Genomic DNA, 21692 nt, shown 5'->3' with positions numbered 1-21692 from the left:
AGCGCTGGAATGGTGCCAGTGCTGTTCAATCCTGTTGGCTCTTTATCGGTTGATTTGTTTACTTCCTATTTGCATTTCCCTGCCCCATTTTCATTATGCTGATTGACTGCAAACCGAGCTGATGCCAATTTTCTTTACAGTTAATCTGATTACGTATCAGTCAGGGGAGCAGTGCCTGTTGCAAAGAGTGACCCGAGAGAGACAGGTCAGGTTGAAAATAGAACAAGGCAGAAGAGGCCACTGATAAACAAGCTCAGCTCAGTTCAAAGAGTTCTGAGGAAGAGCATGAGTTCTGGACTGCAGGTAAGTGGCTATTTAATTGCTTGAGACTACTAGAAGGGAGGAGAGGAGGACTTCAAAAACATTAATTAGGAATCTGAATCAAAAGCAGGCTTTCAGGGGGGTGGGAATCTAGGAGAAAAACAATAAATAGATCAGGCCATTTATTTATTTTTCTTCTTCTTCAAGATTGCCTAGCATAGAGTAAGTTTGTACCATTTGTAAGCAACATCACTGAAGATATTTAAAATCCATTAAAAGGAGACATCACAGATTTAATAGTCAATTGCCTTTCTATTGCTGGAGTTCCCAGATTCTCTGCTTTGCCGGGTCATCATCTCCTGGTCAGGCATCCTGGATAACATCTCATAATCCTGTTTTCAGAAGGCGGCTCTTCATTCAGATTTTCTCCAGGTTAGATTGTTCTTCATGAGCTTATCTATCAAATGACCATACTGGGCACAGCAGGAGGTCGCCATCTTTGTTCCTTTGTTCTTACCTGCTTGTGTTATTAGCCCCTGGCAATCTTTCTATCTTTAATCAGAGATGTGCTTAATCTGAGCCACTATAACTCCTGTTGGCAATTAACATAGCAACGGTGCATAACCTGATTAAAGAGTAGATAAAAATTTAATTAGGAATTAACATACTTGATAGGAAAGAGGAGAGACAGAGAGAGATTATTAACTACATCTCTAGTTGAGAGAGAGGATAAGACTGAGTGTGGCACTTTTGAGAAGAAGAGGGGAACTGTCCTATGAGTAGCAATCTGGAGAAAGACAAGGAATGACACTTAAAAGGAAAGGAGGTGTTGCGCTCACTATCCTATCTTTCTTCTTGCTGCCCCCTGCAGAGTCTTTTCTTTGTACACACTGCCCTTTTCAACAACTACAGTACAATTATTTTGTCTAGCTGCTTTTCTTAATTCTTTTGCAGTTTTTAAATCGTCTTCTAATCTTTGATCTGGTGGGTGATAAGAAACTCCCAGAGTTAAGCTTCCTTCTGGCTCCACTATTCCCACCAATAGTGTTTGGTTAAGCAAATCTATTTCTCTTAGATTCTCAATTTTACTGGACAGTATACTTTCGCTGACATACACAGCCACTCTGCCTCCAACCCTTCCCTCCCAATCCTTCCAATATAATTTATATCCAGGAATCACTGAATGTCCTCATCCCTACTGATTATCTTCATCCCACCAAGTTTCTGAAATGCCCACAATGTCTATGTTTTCCTTTGACACTAAGCATTCCAGATCCCCCATTTTACTTTGGACATTTGCATATAAGCGTCTATAATTCCCCAGACATAGTAGGCCTGCAATCTTCCTCCTGTGGCCTCTAGACCTTGTCAGGCAGTCAATATTGTTTGTCAACCTCTCAGTGGCCAGTCATGATCCATTAGGGTTGCCAGGTTCTGCCTTCCATCTGGTGGGGGATTACCAGGTCCTCCCCAGGATCCTCCGCATGTGTGGTGCAATGACATCACCTGGAAGTGATGTCACCACATCGCCGATGTTGCACAACAATGCTCTAGGTCTTGGGCAAAATTCTATGGTTTTTGAGCCCAAACTTACCATAGAGTTTTGCCCAAAGCCTAGAATGTTGCTACATGACATCAGTGGCATGATGACATCACTTCTGATGGCAACACTGTCCCTCCATTTGGAAATAATGACACATAGGGGCACCTTCTTTTGGGGATCATAGAACTGGACCCCATGGTCCACTTGTTTTGAAACTTCGAGGGTATTTTGAGGAGAGTCGTCAGATACTATGCTGAAAATTTGGTGCCTCTACCTCAAAAAACAGCCTCTCAAGAGCCCCAGATACCTGCAGATCAATTCTCCATTTTATTCTATGGGAATTGGTCTCTATAGGGAATAATGAAGTGCCCAGCAATCATTCCCCCCACACACACTTTCTTATGACCCTGAAGTGAAGGGAGAGCCTCCAAACAAGGGAATCCCCTGCCCCCACCTGGGGATTGGCAACCCTATCTAATAAGCTTCATATGAATACCAGCAAAAAGTTGGTCTCAGGTCCAAGATGGAGGGGGAAAGAGGAAGGTCCACAGAAATGGAGTCTGGAACGCAACACCCAATCCAGTTCAGCTGAAAATCTCTTCTGCAAGGAACATTTGGCATTGAACTTTGTCGCTGGCATCATATTCCTGTCAACGTGATGGTATTCCTATGTGTTACTTTGGGAACTGATTCCTACTGATAAATTGAATTAACTTAATTAGATAAATTATGAAGACAAAGATGACTCCAACTTAAAAATACAAACTCCCTGTGAGCACTTTGGAGGAATGAACCAATAATGAACTAGACCAACAGGATTTCATCCCGGTAAGTGTCTGGTGGAAAGTGTAGCTGACTTATGGTAATCCTGTAGGGTTTTCAAGGCAAAAGATGAAGAGAGGTGGTTTGCCATTGCCTGCCTCTGTGTAGCAACCCTGTACTTCCTTGATATTAGACAGGGCTGATGCTGCTTGGCTTCCAAGATCTGACCATTTCAGGCTAGCCTGGGCCACCCAAGTCAGGACTTTAATGTGGGTATAGCATTATTTAAGCAAACCATGGAGGATTAGGGGAAGAGAGAGATAGAGAACAGCACTAGTCTCCTAGTAGCATTGCCAGCCTCCAGGTGGGGCCTGGAGATCTCCCATTTCTACAACTGATATCCAGTTTGCAGAGATCAGCTCCCCTAGACAAAATGGCTGCTTTGAAGGGTGGACTCCATGGCATTGTACTATACTGAGGCTTCTCCCCTCACCCCGCCCTCTCCCAGCTCCACCCCTAAAGTCTCCAGATATTTTCCAACACGGACTTGGCAACCCTATCTCCTAGCCATGTTTAGAAGGAAGGGAATGTGACATCCATCCCGGTCTGAGTGAGCTTGAGGGCTGTTATTGAAGGAAAAGTGATGTGTTCATCCAAGTACAAACTGGCCCCTTAAGTAGCATTTCTCGCTAGTAGAAAGCATATTTGTTTACATAGCATTCAGCCTGATTTATTTCTAGCTGCCTTACCTCAGCTAGAACAGTTTTTCTGTTGGCAGAGTCAGTCTCCATGAACAAAAAGATTAACAAGTTAAGCTGCCTCTGAATTTCTTTATGATAAATGATCACGGGTTGCCAAGCGTTTATTTTAATGGCTCCCATTGTGAAGCCAGTGACGCTACAGTGCAAATAGGAAGGGGGCTATAAAAGATAAATAATTTTTGGTTCAACAAATTGAATTTAACATCCAAAAGATGAAAGGTTCTTTTCTCAGCAGTGTTTCATGCCATCTTGATTACCGGGTAGGGTGTAAAATATAGAACAGGAACTGCCTGGCAACTATGAGGGTTTTCTTCTTTTTTAAAAGATGGTATAAGAAGAAGATCTCAGTCACAAAAATCCAGCACCAGAAGGAATTTTTAAAAGCTTTGTGCCTGAACAGATTTCAGAAACCTGCTTTCCATTATTAATGTTAAGTATTTATCTGTTTACTATACTACCCTGTAAACAGCTCCCACGGTGTTTTATATACAATTTAAAACTATTAAAACAGTAATTTGTAATAATAGAAGTGTAACAATCTACAGTCAGCTTCACCAAAATTAAAATGCCAAACGAGCTCCACTGTCATGATCTCACCTGCAAGCCAGACAGTCCAAAGAGGCAGGTGTCTAGACCCCAGTGCAGATCTTGTTAGGGGCAAGGATGAGTCAGAAACAGGGTTGCTAATCCCCAGGTGGGTAAGCAACCAAAGTGAAATACAGATAAGGGTGGCAGCGATACAAAGCAATGCTTCTGTGCATAAATTAGTCTCGATTGTGTTTCTGAAAGCTAACAAAAATAAAGTTATTCTAACACAAAAATATAACTGGCCTTATCAAAATATATTTATAGCAAATGAAACATCAGCAGAAGAGCCAAACACCTAATGATGTATATATATATTTTTAAAAGTCCAAGGAGGCAATTTCCTTTTTCTTAAGTCAATATCATAAAAGGTGCAGGTTCAGTCTCCTGTGAAGCAAACAGAATGAAGGACCACCTTAAGAAAACCAAGGGGAATGGGCAAATGTTGGCTGGTCAACGAAGATTCTAGATGTGCAGAAAATTTCTATTTTTACTGCATAAGAGCTAAACGAGGTGTCTGGAAATTCAGAACCCGTTTTCACCTCCCAGGCTTTCTCTAAGCTCCAATCATGACAAGGCACCTCACAAAGATCCATAGTTTCAGTTTTTTACAGTTTCAGATAGGTTACTATGGTGCCCCTATCCTTCATTATTTCCAAACGGAGGGACAGTCCCTTTAAATCTGACTGTCAGAACTCCCTTCAGAGTTCAATCATGCTTGTCACACCCTTGCTCCTGGCTCCACCCCCAATGTCTCCTGGTTCCACTCCCCACCCCCCTAAAATCCTCAGATATCTCTTGAGTCAGACCTGGCAACCCTAGTCAGTAAGTCTTGGAAGATATCACCTACCTTGACTGAACAATTGCTCAGTCAACAGAGAAGTAGGCAAGAGGGGTGCAGTGGCCATTTTGGGAGTAGGGGCACTTTGCAAATCCTTAGAATTAGAATAACACAGGTTTGGGAGGTAGAAGAGGCTGGGGTGGCACATGCCATTTCCTGCTCCTTTCTTTTATCCTCATAACCAGGGGTGGAATTCTAGCAGGAGCTCCTTTGCATAATAGGCCACACACCCCTGATGTAGCCACAGTCAGCTTCTTTTTTGTAAGCTCTTGGAGGATTGGCTACATCAGGGGGTGTGGCCTAATATGCAAAGGAGGTCCTGCTAGAATTCCACCCCTGCTCATAACCCACCCTGAGAGGTCAATTAGGCTGAGCTAAAATGCCTAGGCCAAAGTCACCTAATGAGCTTTTCAACCTGAGACTCCTGGCCCTAGTTGGACACTTTAACCACCTCACCCCTCTGGCACTCTGAAGGCAGAAGACATATATCCATGTCCACACAGAGACATCTCTTGATATCTAGATTAGAAGTTACAGGGTGGAATGATGCTAGGGTGCCATCTTGTCCAGTTCTTGGGGATACTTTCCAGTGTATTATGCCTTACGATGTGAACAGGATCCTTGGAGGTATGAGGCCTCCCACAAGGTTATAAATCATGGATCACTGCAGGCAGGTCAAGCCAACAGCCAAAAATGGAAAGAACCAACAGTCAACAAGTGCTGATAACCTGGAAGCTAGCAAATCCCAATGCAAGACATCCATGAAAACCAGGCATCAGAAGTGATGTTGCCTCAGCAAAAATGATGCCCAGCTAGTGGAAGAGGTCATCAGCTGAGATCTGTATCTAGGGTGGGGGGAAGCATTTCAACAACTGCTTAGAAGGGTTCTTCCGGGTCTGTCTGGCCTCCAGGTTAAGAGATCAAGGAAAAAAGGATAGGATGGAGCAACCCTCCAGTGGATTGGAAAATTCCAGCATGGGAGCATCGTCTGGGAGCATCAAGAGATGGTTCAGACAGCCTGAGAGGTGATATTCTCCCATTGTGCATGATTGTTCATACTCTTCAATTCTAATGTAACTTTATCCATAATCATCATTTCCCAGATGCCACTATAACTATATAAGTTCTCTCTCTCTCTCACACACACACACACACAATTAAAATTTAGAGCTCTAAATAATTAGGATAATCATATCCCTTTAAACAAGCACAAAGCAAGTGTGAATTGACTACATCTGACCATTAACCAAGATTCTACATAGTATGTTATCATTTTTAACCCTGTGATATTCTCTCCCTTTGTAGATAAAAGACGAAGACTGTGGTTTTAATAAGAATTTATTCTGTGTCCCCAAACACTATGAAGATGATCTAGAAAGAGTCTTCATTCCTCATGGGCTCATTCTTGACAGGTAGGAATGGCAATCAAGAACCAAATGTTAATTTGCACAGTTTTCAGGCATGCAAGATTTTTTAAAAAGAAAGAATACACAGACATGCAATTTTAGAAATGCAACAAGTGTATTTTGAAACACTCATCAGAGAGCCAAGATAGGAACTCCCTGGTAAGTGCCCATATAGTGGAAAACTCAAGTATGATAACATAATGAGTGGAAAGGCGTTAAGCTGAAATAGTGTGACTTCTGGCTTCTCAGGTACAAGCAAGAAAGTATTGGGAGGTTGAACTGCAGCTACAGGTTGGGTAATGCAGCCACATGTTGTAAAGACATTCTGCTTTTCACAGTACCATTGCAACTCCCCATTTTGTGCATCCCTTGGCAAAATGTTTCTGAAACGACAGTGCTTTCCATATGAAACAACCTTAGGATGGCTGTTACAAATAACTGAAACTTAGAGTTTGCACATAAGAACTTAGGTTTAGTGCTGGGCAAGCTTAGTAGGGTTGATGTGTAACAGCAACTGGTATATCCAGGGCTTTTTTTTGTAGCAGGAACTCCCTTGCATATTAGACCACACACAGGGCCGGCTCTGGGGGACCCCAAATTAGGTATCCCCCACATAACTTTTTGTTTGAACACATTCGCTGCTGAGCACTAGCTAGGAGTCCCTGCCAGCTCCGGGTGGAGAAATACCTGGAGATGTGAGGGCTGGAGCTTGGAGAAGGTTTGGCTTGGTGGGGACTTCAGCCAGGTACAATGCCATAGAGTCCCCCTCCAAAGCAGCCATTTTCTCCAGAGGAACTGATCACTGTTGACTGGAGAGCAATTGTAATAACTGGAGATCTCCTGGTCTCACCTGGAGCTTGGCAACCCTAGTTGTACCAGGATGAAAGTATCTTTCTGCTGATTTAAATGGTTGGTTTCTTTGGGTTTGTGTGTGTGTGTGTGTATGTGCACACACTTGGAAGTCATGGTGACAATTCATCTGTTTTTGAAAACTGGTTATTGGTGCGGAGGGGGTGGAGCGCCAGAAGTTAGCCTTATCTAGGGCACCAGATAGTCTAGGGCCTGCCCTGGCCACACACCCAATATAGCCAATCCTTCTGGAGCTTACAGTAGGCCCTGTACTAAGCTCTTGGATTGGCTACATCAAGGGTGTGTGGCCTAATATGCAAAGGAGTTCCAGATTTTTAAAAAGCCCTGGGCGTATCTAAAGGACCACCACCTCCCTTAGGGACCTACTTGTCTGATGGGATCATCAATGGACTGTTCCTACATCAAGCACACCTCTGTAGGAAATTGGTAGGGGTGGATGTGGAAAGTACTGTCAAGTTGCAGCTGACCTACCAGTGTTCCCTCTAAGCTCCACAGCAGAAAATTTACCTCATGAGTGAAAAAACTAGTTGCATTAAAGTTGTGAGTCTACATTTCACTAATGCATAAATTAGTTTTTTTTTTCAGAAGAGTGGTTCCATAACCTTGTAAAAATCTAGGATAAATTATTTTAAATTATATATAAACTATATTTTAAGAATAATTTAAACATTATAAGAGAAAAAAGAATAAAGTAAAATCGCACCCATGCTTTGCCACTATATTAGTAGACCTGTCTGTCTGGAGAGCAGGTCTACCTGCCCCTTCCCACTATATTGGTAGAGCTGGTCTTAGGTGAACATGTCTACTCACCCCTTTCCACAATATTGGTACACCTGGCCTCCAGAAAAAAAGGTCTCTCCACCCCCTTCCACTCCACTGGCAGACCTGTCCTTCTAAGCAGTTGTTGAAATGCTTTCCCCCACCCTAGATACAGATCTCAGCTGATGACCTCTTCCACTAGCTGGGCATCATTTTTGCTGAGGCAACATCACTTCTCTGGTGAACAGGTCTACCAACCCCTTTCCACTATATTAGTAGACCTGGACTCCGGAGAACAGGTCTTCCCCACCCTTCTTCACTATATTGGCAAACCTGTCCTCCATTGAACAGGTCTAACCACCTCTTTGCACTATATTGTTAGATCAGGCCTCCAGTCAACAGGTCTACCCACCCATCTTCACTATATTGGTAGACCTGTCCTCTAGAGAATAGTGTACCTGCCCCAGTCCACTAAATTGGTAGACCTGGCCTCAGGCCATCGCCCTGGGCTGAGTCTTAGAAATCATGCCAGCACTTGGAGGGAGGGAAACTCTTGCAGTCTACTTTGTGTTTTTTAAAAGTGATATACGACAACAGCATTACAGGTCAAGTATAACAGAGGAGAAGCGATCACTGTCAGAACCCTGCCTAACCTAACAAACAGAAAGTTGCTTAAATGTTATCAACCTGCCCAAACTACGTACTTATTTATTCAAATATTTATATCCCACTTTTCCCTGTGACTCAAGGCACCTTACACATCATATTGAAAAGCATAATAGGGCTGTGAAAAAAAGTTTTTTCTCGGCTACGGGGACCATTATAATCAATGGTCCCCACAACCTATAATGGAGAATCAATCTGGGATATCTGGGGCTGTGAGGTAGAGGCACCAAATTTACAGTGTAGTGGCACCAAATTTACAGTGTAGTGGCTGATGCCTTGCCTCAAAAACTTCCCCAAGTTTCAAAAATATTGGATCAGGGAGTCAAATTCTATGGTCCCCAGGAGGAGGTGTCCCATTCCTCCATTGTTTCCAATGTTTCCTTGTGGGCAAAAGTGGAAAATCCTTAGCTGCTTGTTGAAATTTTGTGCACCATTGCCCCCTAGTGCAGCTTTGAGAGAAATATGTCTATAGTGACCTGTAGGGTTTTCAAAGCAAAACAGAGGTGACTTGCTGTTGCCTTCCTCTGCACGTAGAGCCTCGATTTCCTTGGTGGACTACCCATCCAAGTGCTAATCAGAGTTGACTCTACTTAGCTTCCAAGATCAGATGAAATCAGGCTAGCCTGGACCATCCAGTCGGGGCTCCACTGAAAATTAAGCTGGTGTCTATTTAAAACAAGATATTCTCTAATTTGGGCATTTCCTTCCCCAGGCATATTATACAAACATTGAAATTATTGCCTTTTAGGGAACAGTTTTAACACTGCTGAGTAGAATTTTTTTTTAACTGCAGTTTCCTTTCTGTGAGGGAAGAGAGACTTGTCAGTTTGGCTGGTTTAAAACTTTATGCACACCATGTCAGAGGACTCGGGAGAAGTCCAGGAGGCAGAAATTCTAAAGGCTATAACATACACAGGCACGGAGGTTGAAGGATGAACACAAAGTAGGCATTCATATTTGTTTCCCTAACTTCTAGGACAGAACGTTTGGCCAGAGACATCATGCAAGACATGGGGAACCATCCTATATTTGCCCTCTGCGTCCTCAAAGGAGGTTATAAATTCTTTGCCGACCTGATGGATCATATAAAGGCACTAAACCGGAATACTGATCAATCTGTCCCCATCACCGTGGATTTTGTTAGAACAAAAAGCTACTGTGTAAGTATAGAGTTTCTTGCAAGTTGATGTAACTGGAAACCCTAAATCCCAGAGTACACTGTGTGGAAGCTATATGTGCTGCTTCTTAAGATAGAGATACATATATACAGACATCACTGCCCTGTACTGGCCTTTTATTTCCATGTAAGTGTCCCCTGCTAGTACACATAAGGGCATTCCATTTGTTCTTTTGGAATGATAGCAGAAGGCATCTCATACCTCACGATAATGTCATATGGTTAGGGTTAAGGTTTAACCCTAAGACTAACCCCTAACCCTAACCGAACACTAACCCTAACCCTAACCGAACACTAACCCTAACCCTAACCAAACCCTAACTGGAACCCTAACCCTACCCCTAACCCTAACCCCTAACCCTAACGAAAACCCCTAACCCCTAACCTTAAACCTAACCCTAACCACAAACCCGAACCCTAACCCAAACCCGAACCCTAACCGAACCCTAACCCTAACCGAACCCTAACCCTAACCATACCCTAACCCTAACCCTAACGCTAACCCTAACCCCAACCCCTAACGCCTAACCCGAAACCGAACCCGAACCCTAACCCCTAACTCTAACCCTAACCCCTAACCCTAACATTAACCCTAACATTAACCCTAACCCAAACCGAACCCTAACTTTAACCCTAACCCTACCCCTAACCCTAACCCTATATTTGCCCTCTGCGTCCTCAAAGGAGGTTATAAATTCTTTGCCGACCTGATGGATCATATAAAGGCACTAAACCGGAATACTGATCAATCTGTCCCCATCATCGTGGATTTTGTTAGAACAAAAAGCTACTGTGTAAGTATAGAGTTTCTTGCAAGTTGATGTAACTGGAAACCCTAAATCCCAGAGTACACTGTGTGGAAGCTATATGTGCTGCTTCTTATGATAGAGATACATATATACAGACATCACTGCCCTGTACTGGCCTTTCATTTCTATGTAAGTGTCCCCTGCTAGTATACATAAGGGCATTCCATTTGTTCTTTTGGAATGATAGCAGAAGGCATCTCATAGCTCACGATGATTTCATATGGATGTATTTAAGCATGTTCTAAAAGATGTTCTTCATCTCTTCCCAGAATGATATACCAACTGGAGCGGTCACTATCATCGGAGAAGAGCTCTCTGCCTTTAAAGGAAAGGTATAGATCAACAGCTGTCAGTTTCAAGCTGCTATATGGCCCAGAGTTAATGGCCATCTCAGGATAGGGCAGGGCAGCCCCATAGCTAGGGGCCACCGGAGGAGAGGGACACAGGGGACCACTGGGGAGGGGCCCATGCGGCGAGTGCAAAAAGCTGGAGAGGCTGGGAGCCATCCCTCTCCCTCCAGCATGATTTAAAGAGCATGCCTATCAGCTGATCAGCGAGCCCTTAAATGGTGTGGGAGGGGCAGGGACTCTTCCTGCAAGCCCCTCCCATGCAATTTAAATCACAGAGGAGGGGGTGGCCCTGGGACGGGGGCAAGGGGCTCCAAAACACAGCCAGGGGGCCAGGCCCCGTGGGCTGGTTAGCTACAAGCCTGTGGCAGGGTAAGGTGAAATGTAGACTCAATGAAATTAATTAATTAATTAAGGTTCAGTAGGCCAGCATTTAAAGAATTTATTGATGATGGACTGAGAGCTGAGCCAACAGAGTGGCAGAGAGAATGAAAAATCAGGATTTGTCATGACATCTGAATGATGGCACTCACGTGGACACCAGCATCATGAATATGCTGCTCAGACAGGGCTTTCTTTGTAGCAGGAACTCCTTTGCATATTAGGCCACACATCCGTGATGTAGCCAATCCTCCTGGCGCTTACAATAAGAAGAGCCCTGTAAGAAGAGCCCTGTAAGCTCTTGGAGGATTGGCTACATCAGAGGGTGTGGCCTAATATGCAAAGGAATTCCTGCTACAAAAAAAGCCCTGTGCTGCTGCTCCAGAAAGAGTTTACAGCCAGATAGCACAAGACTGAAGTTTTAATCTGAACTTGCTGAATAGTGAAAATGAAAAATATAACTGAACTACACTGCAGTATTTGTAATGAATTTACATTTTGTATTGCAAATGTTAGATCATAAATGAGAAAATACTAGTACAGAATTCTGGCCCCTCTTTCATGCAAGCTTTAAATAAAAAGAAGAAATTCAACAACTCAGTAGTTTTCTCCCTTCTTTCTATTCCTTTATGCCTGAACTGGAACTATATTTGCTACAATGGAACTAATCGTGAAATCAATATTTTGGTGCTCCTTTTCTATGTGAATTCTGGAAAGCAGAATGTCTTAGTGGTAGAGGTGAGTGTTCCATTATTGGTATACAGCTGCCTATCTTCGTGTCCCAGTAATGATCATACTGATACTGGGCTAGAATTGTAATATGACAACATTCCTGTAATGCAGGAGTCTTCTACCTATGGCTGTAGATTTATTTATGTACTTTACTAGATCCAAATGTGGCTTAGTGAAGAACCAAATATGACTGCTGAAAATCAGATCTTTAACATATATGGTAGGTGAGTTGCTAGAATAATCAATGTGTGAACCATGCACAGATTTTAGCCAATGCACTAAAACAATTGCACGGGATGCAATTTATTACTTTGGGTCAAGCTACATGATACACCTGACACCTGTCCAGTCACAGGTGCACAACCAGACTCACTGTTAGATTTGCATCAGGGGAATTCACCTTAAAAATTATTTGCTTGGTGCTGTGAGCGGAGAGAAGATTTTAGTTTCCCTACCACCCACTTTTACCAATGGGAAAGACAGCAGGGGAACTTTTTACCTCTTTCTCTGGCTTTACTCAGTTTTTTATCCTGAATGGATGCAAAGTGGCTTACAATAAAAAAAAAGAATATATAAATAAAACCAATAAATGACAAACAAAACAAAAGCAGCCTACTTCAATGGATTATCACTCTTCACTTCAGCCTATGTCATACATTTACCTTCTTTCCAACACAGACCATTTTTTCTAACCCATATAATACATTTTCTCTCTTTTTAAAAGGATATTATTGATACTGGCAAAACGATACAAGCACTGCTTTCCAAAATAAAGGAGTATGAACCACAGATGGTCAAAGTAGTAAGGTAAGCATCATATTCTTTGATAAGGACTGCAATCAGACACACTAAATAATGCACTTTCCAACTGGATTTTGCCAGTGGCCACAGCAAAATCCAGTTGTAAAGTGCATTGATTGAAAGTGCATTATTTAGTGTGTGTGATTGCACCCAAGCAGTAACAGGGCTATGTTCAAGATAGAACCTCTGTCCTGACTTGAATCAGATCCTCACAGTCAAAAGCTGACTTATCCAAGGAAGCTTCTTGAGGCTGTTGCTGTTTCTTCAGGCACACAAAGGGTTTTTAACATCAACACCTGCTACTGGCAAGCAATATGAGGGTTGGTCAGGTTGGCCTGCTCTGTGGTAAATACTTGGGAGTTTGAAGAAGTAGTTAGATTTATACCCCGCCCTTCACTCAGTGTTTCAGAGAGGCTTAAAGTCTCCCTCCCTTCCTCTCCCCACAACAGACACCCTGTGAGGTAGGTGGGGCTGAGACAGCTATGAGAAAACTGCTCTTGAGAGAACAGCTCCGAGAGGACTGTAACTGACCCAAGGTCACTCAGATGGCTGCATGCAGAAGAGTGGGAAATCAAAACCAGTTCTCCAGATTACAGTCCACCACTCTTAACTACTATACCATACTGAATGGTTGGATGTTTGCCCTTCCTGTTCAATAGTTCGGTATCATTTGTCTACTGTACTTTTCCAGCTTGTCAATTACTGATCTGGCCCTCAGTTCCAATTTCAACTATTGACCTCATGTACCATGAGATGATGAATATTTCTTCGTAGTCTAGATTTGGGTACAGCCAGCTCCATCTGGACAAAACCACTTTCAGAGTAGGGTCTATCAGCTTATCTCCTGATTCTAACATCAGAATTCTAGGAACTTTCACCATTTTGAATGAAGAAAATTCTTTTGCAAGTTTGAATATTAACTTCGTTTATCATCTCTTTTAATGAACAGCTTGCTTGTAAAACGAACAATCAGAAGTTCAGGATATAAACCAGACTGTAAGTTGGGCGTTTCTTAGGATTTTTATTCAAAAAAAAATATCCCAGTATGTAACCTTGACCACACAAAAATTCCTACAGGAAGTCCTGTTATTTAAAATTCTCAGGAAATGGTGGAGAAAGATGGTCAGATTTACATAAGCACACAAAAATAGACATCAGAAGAGCTGAATGGATGGTCTCACAACTTGCAAAGGTTTATGGGCAATGAAGTACAGAAACAAACCTGTGCCTCATGGCCACTGTCCAGCAATGATCAAGCTTAATAGATTTATTCTCTGTCCACGAAGCCTGCCCTGATGAAAAAAATAGATGAATAGGTTGCAAGAATGGGACCTATCCATGCAGGGGAATATATTTACATGGGTTTCTCATCACATTAGGCTGTGATGAATAGTATGCACAACTCGAAATACTTGATCCCCTGCCAGATACTTGTTTGTTTGCTTAAATGCAAAAACAGAGAGAAAACCTTTTCAACATCAAGATGAACAAATGGAGGCAGCATGAGAATAACATGGAGCACATATTCCCAGCAGAGTCAGTCCTAGACTATCTGGCACCCTAGGCAAGGCTTTCTGGTGCCCCCCCCCCCCTCCTGCACTAATAACCATGTGGGGAGCACCCAATTCGACGCCTGCAGAAGGCTGACATCCTAGGTGACATTAGGGATCCCGTGGCTGTTAGTATCAAAAGCCTTTGAGAAGTCCACAAAAACAGCAGGGACTCAATCTGTATTCCTTTCATAGCACAGGCCACCAAGTAATGCCACCAAGTGTCCATTACAGATCTGGGTTTCAAATTAGGCTGAAGTGGATCTACAAGAAATCAAGAAAGCTGTAAATGAGTCACCAGTACTTATGGGTTTTGATCCTAGAAACACAGGAAAGGGATGCACAAACATGTACTTGTGGACACCTGCAGATTCCCACATCTCATACTGACAGTTAAATAAGCAATAAAGAAAACACAGGAGCAAACAAAGAACACAGAGGCTGTGATCGCACACGCTAAATAATGCACTTTCAATTCACTTCCAATGCACTTTCAAACTGGATTTTACTGTGTGAACTGGCAAAAGCCAGTTGGGAAATGCATTGAAAGTTAATTGAATGTGCATTATTTAGTGTGTGTAATCACAGCCAGAAAGTACCAAATCTTTCTTGGCCTGTGCTGGAAACATTGAGTCAACCCTGAGCTAGAATCAGGGCAAAGAAAGTAGTTTGAATACAGAGGCAGTTGCTGATGAAATCCAGAAACTGGTGGATTCTTTTCTCTCCCCCTGCATGACTTGAAGATGAAGTCATGGGTGGGTGGTCTAGACTCAAGAAAGAATCTGGAAAACACATATTTGCCATGCTAAACCTTACTAGGTGCCAGTTGAATCCTGGAGCAGCAGCATGGCTAATTAAGTTATTGACAAATGCTGACATGCCTAGCGCTGAGGCACGTCTTCCAAGCAGTTCTTGTCTGGAAATCACTGGGATCTATGAGATTATTACTTTATTGGAAATAACAGAGTAAGCATACTACTAAAATGCCAGTGATATAACAGTATCCCATAATATGGACGAGCTCTTGAACAGAAAGTAAATAGAGCACACTTTAAGTAGCATCATATGCGTGTGGCATCACACACACCCTTATATAATCATCTTACATCGGTGTGTGGGTCAGCTTTCAATCAGCAGGGCTTTTTTTTTTTTCCTACTGGAGCCCGCAGGAGCAGAGCTGCACTTGGGCTGGCCAGGGCTCTGGCTGGCCCGACCCGCCATGCATCAGCCACGTCCTCCCAGGCCAGGCAGTGTGGCCTAATATGAAAATGAACTCCTGCTGGGCTTTTTCTACAAAAAAAAGCACTGTCAACTAGTATCATTGTAATGTACCTTCAGATCCAGCTTTCACAATCAGAAAAAAAATGTGCACTGCATTACTTTTAAATAAGGGTTGCTTTTTAAACTATTGTTCAAAGATCTATGCATTACATAAAGCTGGTAGCTCTTAGCTAAGTAAGGTCCAAGCTTCATGCAAAACACAAGGGCCATTTTTTTTTCCCGAGATGAAAAACACTTTTTTAGGTTAGACATCTCAAATGATACAGTACTTGAAACATGATTACAGGAACAGAAGTAATAGTTTGTTTTCTGGAACAACATCTTGCTTTTGCAAATGATGCCTTTCATCAGGCAGACACCCTTTTGCCACATAGCTGTGTCTTTTTATGTTGCGATGAAAATCTATCCTCTGAACTTTTCTTACAGATACAGGGTTTGAAATTCCTGACAAATTTGTGGTTGGATATGCTCTTGACTATAACGAATACTTCAGGGACCTAAATGTAAGTGCTTTCTTTGTTATGTTTAACATAATCTCATCTACTGGGCTGGACTCCAATTCAATTTGTCCCAATGTTAGACACTTCCACAAGCAGAACAGCTGCGCCTTCTACCTCCCTCTGTAGCCCATTGAACTGCCCAGAAGATAGGGAGATCCTTAGGAATAGTATGAGGGGCAAATTGCGTCTGTAGCCAAAAGGGGGGATTGGCAGAAATTACTTCTCTTCTTCCATTAGTGAAAAATTTAGTTCAGATCCAACCCATTGCCTTTTTCTATTGATTGATAATATCTCTGAATTTTTGCCTATTTTCTCTGCTGTCATTCTATTTTCCCACTCTCTTTGTTCTGCTGTTTCTAAACTTCTTGAACAGACCGAGTCCCATCACCTTTGTTTTTAATATAAATTAAACATAAGAAGCTGTATGGAAGCTTTTCCACACAGGGGGTTGGATCCAGTGATGTGTGAACAGAAAGCGAAATGAACTTAGTGCAATTCCACTTGTCCAAACAATCACACAAGAGCTGCAGCAACACACAGCACTTTATTATAACTATTACCGAAATGCCAATGCAGATATGGAGCAATGGAATGCACAACAGAAGGATCACATTATTTCATTCAATTTGGCTTTGGGATGATATCAGAGGAAACACTGGCATGAAGAAAAGATAGCAGGGAACACAACCACTTTCACTTAGCACAAACATACAATGAGAAGTAAATTTCAGCACCGTCACAAGGACTGTTACACTTATGAAAATCTTTCATGGGATTCAACCTGAGGGCCATAACGTGGCACACTATCACATGTATCTTTGGCATAGCCAAGAACAGTGATACTTGCTCAGGGGCTTGAGAGCCACATGTGGTGTTTTGACATGGAACTAGTGGGTCTTCTGAGCACTGCTCCCCAGTATGGCACTTGCCTGATATTTCAGAACAGTAGACAAGGCCCTTGCACAGTGGCTGTGGATGGCCGTTGGGTTTCACGCTGAAACAGCTTCCGCTAGAAAGAAAAGCTGCAAGCCTCCTTGAGGTGCAGGCCTCATACACCAGGGATAAAAGTAAATTTGGCTGTTTGGGTAATTGATGGTAATTGCGAATGTGGCTCTCTGAGCCTTGGAATAAGTACCACTGGACCTAGAGAATATCTACAGCATGCTAAAACTGCCAGAAATGTGCAACACTGGTGCAGAAACATTCTATATCCTATGCAGGTTCTACTTGGAAAGACCCAGCTTTATGCTTCTCTCCCTTTTTCCACAAGGAAACTTCACCATGCTGAAGAATGCAATAGGCTATAGAAGCAGACATCGGGGAGGGGCAGCACGGTATCTCATCAAATCTTGGAAGTTAAGCAGGGTCTGTACTTGGAAGGGAGACTACCAAGGAAGACTCTGCAGAGGAAGGCAGTGGCAAAGCACCGTTGCTTCTCAGTTGCCTTGACAGCCCTTTGCTGGGGTCACCATAAGTCACTTGTGACTTGAAGGCACTTTATATACACAGAGAGAGAACTAGAATGAGAGAAGACCCTGGGGACACCATTTGCAAAGATGGCGTTTCTTTAGCATACTAATAGGAAACACCCAACCTTGCTCACACAGAGCTTAAACTCAAACAATATGAACATATTTATTTCTGCTCATATATAAATTAAAATTGTATTTTGTTTTCTTTTAAGCATATCTGCATTTTGAATGAGAAAGCCAAGGAAAAATACAAACTCTGACAATGCTGTTAATCGGAATCGGGATCATGTACTGTCTTTGAATGAACAGCAGACACAGGATTTTTTACTACACAAAATAACTGCAAGGTTGCCAATAAAGATGCATTTTGTAGTGTATTTTCCTTAAAATAAAGAGTGGGGAATATATATATATATTATATAAAATGCCCGGTGTACTCGTCTTGTAACAAAACAGAAGAATTAATTCTTGCCAAGGCTGTAAACATGAATGTATACTTCATGGAAAGTATTATATTATCTGCGGTGAGGAAAAAAAATAAGCTAAGCAAGAATGGCATTTTGCACAGCAGACCTATTGAAATTTTACAGAAGTGCTCAAATGTTGTTATACGTGACTGGCACAATGTAAAACTGTTTTTGAATTTCAGGTAGTATAGGTTAATTGCATCATTGTTGCAAAGCAGCTTGTGTATGTGTGTGTGTGTGATTTAATCAGCAAGGTTGTAACACAAATTTAAAGCTAATTGGGAGCCATTACAACACACATATTGTCACAGCAGGTTGCCTGTATTATTTGTGCCAGTTATAATGTGTATTGAAAATATCACCATTTTAATTGTTATTGGCAATGATGCCTGTCTGATGAGCCATTGTTGCAAGGTTACAGTCCAATGAGCTTTATTGTTATTATAAATAATCTAGCACCACTGGTGTGCATAATAGCTATATACTGGAGTACTTGCAAGCCAAAGAGCAAAATCTAAATGTTGACCGGGGGGGGGGGGGGGGAATGAAAAAGACATTTGGAGGGGGGGGATATGGGGAGGAAGGATAATAAAAGATGGGGTGGATTCTACCCATACCTACCACCCCACTAAGCAAAATTTAGAGCCTTCCTCACTTTTTAAGCAGTTCTTCAGTTGAAGGAAGAGCCACTTAAATTGGAGAAAGGCTCCTTACCCTGGAGGACAGCTCCTTGGAGAATGATGGGATCCATCCTGACTAATATGTGAGCAAATGTTCCTCACTCATCTCAATATTTCACATTTCAGTTGTGTGATACGTTTCACATTCAACTGCTGCTTGAGGACAGAATGGGTTGTGGATTGAATGGATGGCTCCAGACAATAACAAGGTCAAGGACTAATGTTGTTTTCTCTCTCTTTTCCCCTCCCTTAAAACTAGAACTTAGGGACACTCAATGAAGTAGATGAGCAATAAATACAAAACAGAAACACTTCTTTACTGAGTAATCCATTTGTCAAATTCATTGCTACTTGGCTATAGGGATGGCCACAAGCACAGATGGCTTTAAAATGGAGTCAGATAGATGGAGGAGAGTTTAATTAATGGCTACTAGCCATGGTGAATAAAGGTAACATCCATGTTCAGGATAGTCAGTCTTTGAAACCTAACACTAAGTCAGGGGAGGGACTTGGCCTCTATGTCCTGTTCTCCAGGACACGTGGTGAGCCACTGTGTGAAAGAGGATACTATACTAGATGGACTGTTGGTCTATAGTAAATGGGGCTTTGAGCTCATTTAAATTTAATATAATTTGGTTTAGGAATATCAATAAGAAGAAATCAATTGACTGACTCAACAGACAGCTATTCTGATTTAGAGAGAGCTGAGTAGTATGATTTTTAAAGTCTTCACTAGATCTTTCAGAGGACTGATTTGTGTCCAAGTACTGTGAAATATGTAAATTAAGGCTACCTTAAGGATTCTGCTAAAACTTTCAAATATTATTACAAAATTCAAAATCATTTTGTCTTACAGAAGTTAACATTCTAATTTAACCACCCATCCTCAAACACCTCAGGGTATTCGCCAAATTACCTTAAATTCACATTTGTAATATACAATGGATATAAAGTTGAATGTGTGTTCATACCATTAGGGATAAAAGAATACATAGGCAATGGACTAGACCTCTGATGGACCCAGTCTATTGTACATGTCAAAGGAACAGAATCTTAATGACTGTAGACAAAGAAAGGAGCAGATCGCTACGTCTGAGAGTTAGTGGAAGCATCAAGCAAGATTTGTCTCTCTAGGGATGTGATATGAGATAGTCATATCTGTAAGAGTGCCTCTTTGCTGCCACCTGTGCTCTCCATGTATATTTGTAAATAAAAGCAAATGTTAAGAATCCATAAGTGTCCAGTGCTCTCTCCTCCAAAGGGAACCAACCCAAGTAAACACTAGGCCCTTGGCCAGGGGTCTCCAAAGTCGTGCCTGTCAAGTGTTTTCAGAAAGTGGGTGGGGCTCTTGACCAGTTGGGCTTCTGATTGGCCGTTGGAGGTCTAGTGGATTAAAATAACATGCAGCCCCTGCAGTGTTGGTTTTTTTCTTTCACACAGTTCTTTTTCTTGGGGTTTTCCCGTTCTTCTTAAATTACTTCTCTTGCCCCTTGCACTTGGGCTTCCTGGGTGGGGAAGCTCCACCTCCTGCAGCAGCTATTTCATGGTTGGGCCCACCACCTCATGTCAGAATTCCAAAGGTGCCCAGAAGTTGAAAAAGGTTGGGGACTTCTTTCTTAGGCAGTTTTGGAGTAGATGTAAGGTAATAAATTGGCTCTTAACACCGACAAGACAGAAGTGCTACTGGCAACAATTTAAAGGGCTTGTGTATCTAAGAAACTCATTAATGATAAAAAGGTGCTGTGGAACTGATTACTGACACAAACTGCACTGCTGAAGCAGTTCATGGACTCATAATTCATCGAAACAACAAATGAGAGAGGTGATTTGTGAACTCTATTGCTTCAGTTTGCAGTTTTCATAGTTAAATGTAACTCCAGGAAAATCCTTGCACATATAAAAAGTAACTTATTATAAAAGCCAAAATGGTTCTGGTGGGTGTACTGGATTCCATAACCACAGGATCCTGACAGACAGGGCACAATCCAGGCAGAGTTAAGCATTTTTAAATGCCACTGGTCTTACCCTCTGCCCCTTCCTATGGATTTTTTTTAAATGGAAAGGCATATTTAAAATATTCTACACCAGGGGTTCAAAGAATCCCATGGCACAGAGTGGCAAACTGCAGTAATGCAGTCCATGTTCTGCTCACAAACCTGAGTTTGATCCCAGCAGAAGCTGGGTTTAGGTAGCTGGCTCATGGTTGACTCAGCCTTCCATGGTCAGTAAAATGAGTACCCAGCTTGCTGGGGGGAAAGTGTAAATGACTGAGGAAGGCAATGGCAAACCACCCTATAAAAAGTCTGCCATGAAAACATTGTAAAAGCAACGTCATCCCAGAGTCGGAAACAACTGGTGCTTGCACAGGAAATTTTACCTTTACAGTACACTCTAAAATAAATAGGAGAGATTTAGGCTTGTTCTTAACCGGCCTGGTATTTTTTTCATGAAAGTCATACGTGTTTTCCACTGCACTCTGAATATCAACTAAGCAAGCAGCAAATAAGTAGTCTGTTTGATCGTGTGCATGACAGTATATACCTGTGTGGTCACGGTGATGAATGAATGAAACTAACATTAAAGTTTGTTTGACAGCGGGATGAAGAGATACAAGGAGATTACAAGGGCTACAAGGAAACAGGAATCATGGTTAAAATCTGAGGATTTTGCCTGGTATATTGGTCCTCACTGTGGTTTATGGACTGGAGCCTATAGCCTGCTCTACTGTGTAGTTTTCGGGCACTACTGAATTAACAAAAGAAAAAGAAAACCTGATGGGGGAAAATTCACTAAGGAAGAGAAATGTAGCTTTATTTTCACTTCCTAAATTGCTTGCAAACATAACAACATCCCAGGATACCATAAGACATTACCCAGAAACTGTGGATTGCTTTAATAGATGAAGAGGCTGTAGCCAGAAATGTTGGATTTTGCATCCCCAGCTAGCCTAAAACATCCATATATATGGAATACATATAACTGAATCAAAGAAATGCCATATTTGAATACATACAAGGCTTCTAGTCCCCACTGATAATCAT

General features: G+C 42.1%; 1 protein-coding gene across 1 annotated transcript; it reads left to right on the top strand.

The window, feature by feature from the left end:
* Positions 1-213: 213 nt before the first annotated feature.
* Positions 214-18495, top strand: LOC132582567 (hypoxanthine-guanine phosphoribosyltransferase-like). The gene is made up of 9 exons (XM_060254193.1): positions 214-303; positions 6059-6165; positions 9431-9614; positions 10710-10772; positions 11889-11906; positions 12625-12707; positions 13651-13697; positions 15959-16035; positions 17717-18495. The coding sequence occupies exons 1-9, from the start codon at positions 286-288 to the stop codon at positions 17762-17764; spliced, it is 645 nt and encodes a 214-aa protein (XP_060110176.1). The 5' UTR covers positions 214-285; the 3' UTR covers positions 17765-18495.
* The last annotated feature ends 3197 nt before the right edge of the window (positions 18496-21692 follow it).

This window comes from Heteronotia binoei, chromosome 14 (genome assembly GCF_032191835.1).
Source record: "Heteronotia binoei isolate CCM8104 ecotype False Entrance Well chromosome 14, APGP_CSIRO_Hbin_v1, whole genome shotgun sequence".
Classification (NCBI taxonomy): Eukaryota; Metazoa; Chordata; class Lepidosauria; order Squamata; family Gekkonidae; genus Heteronotia; species Heteronotia binoei.
This window is presented reverse-complemented; position numbering and strand designations above follow the sequence as displayed.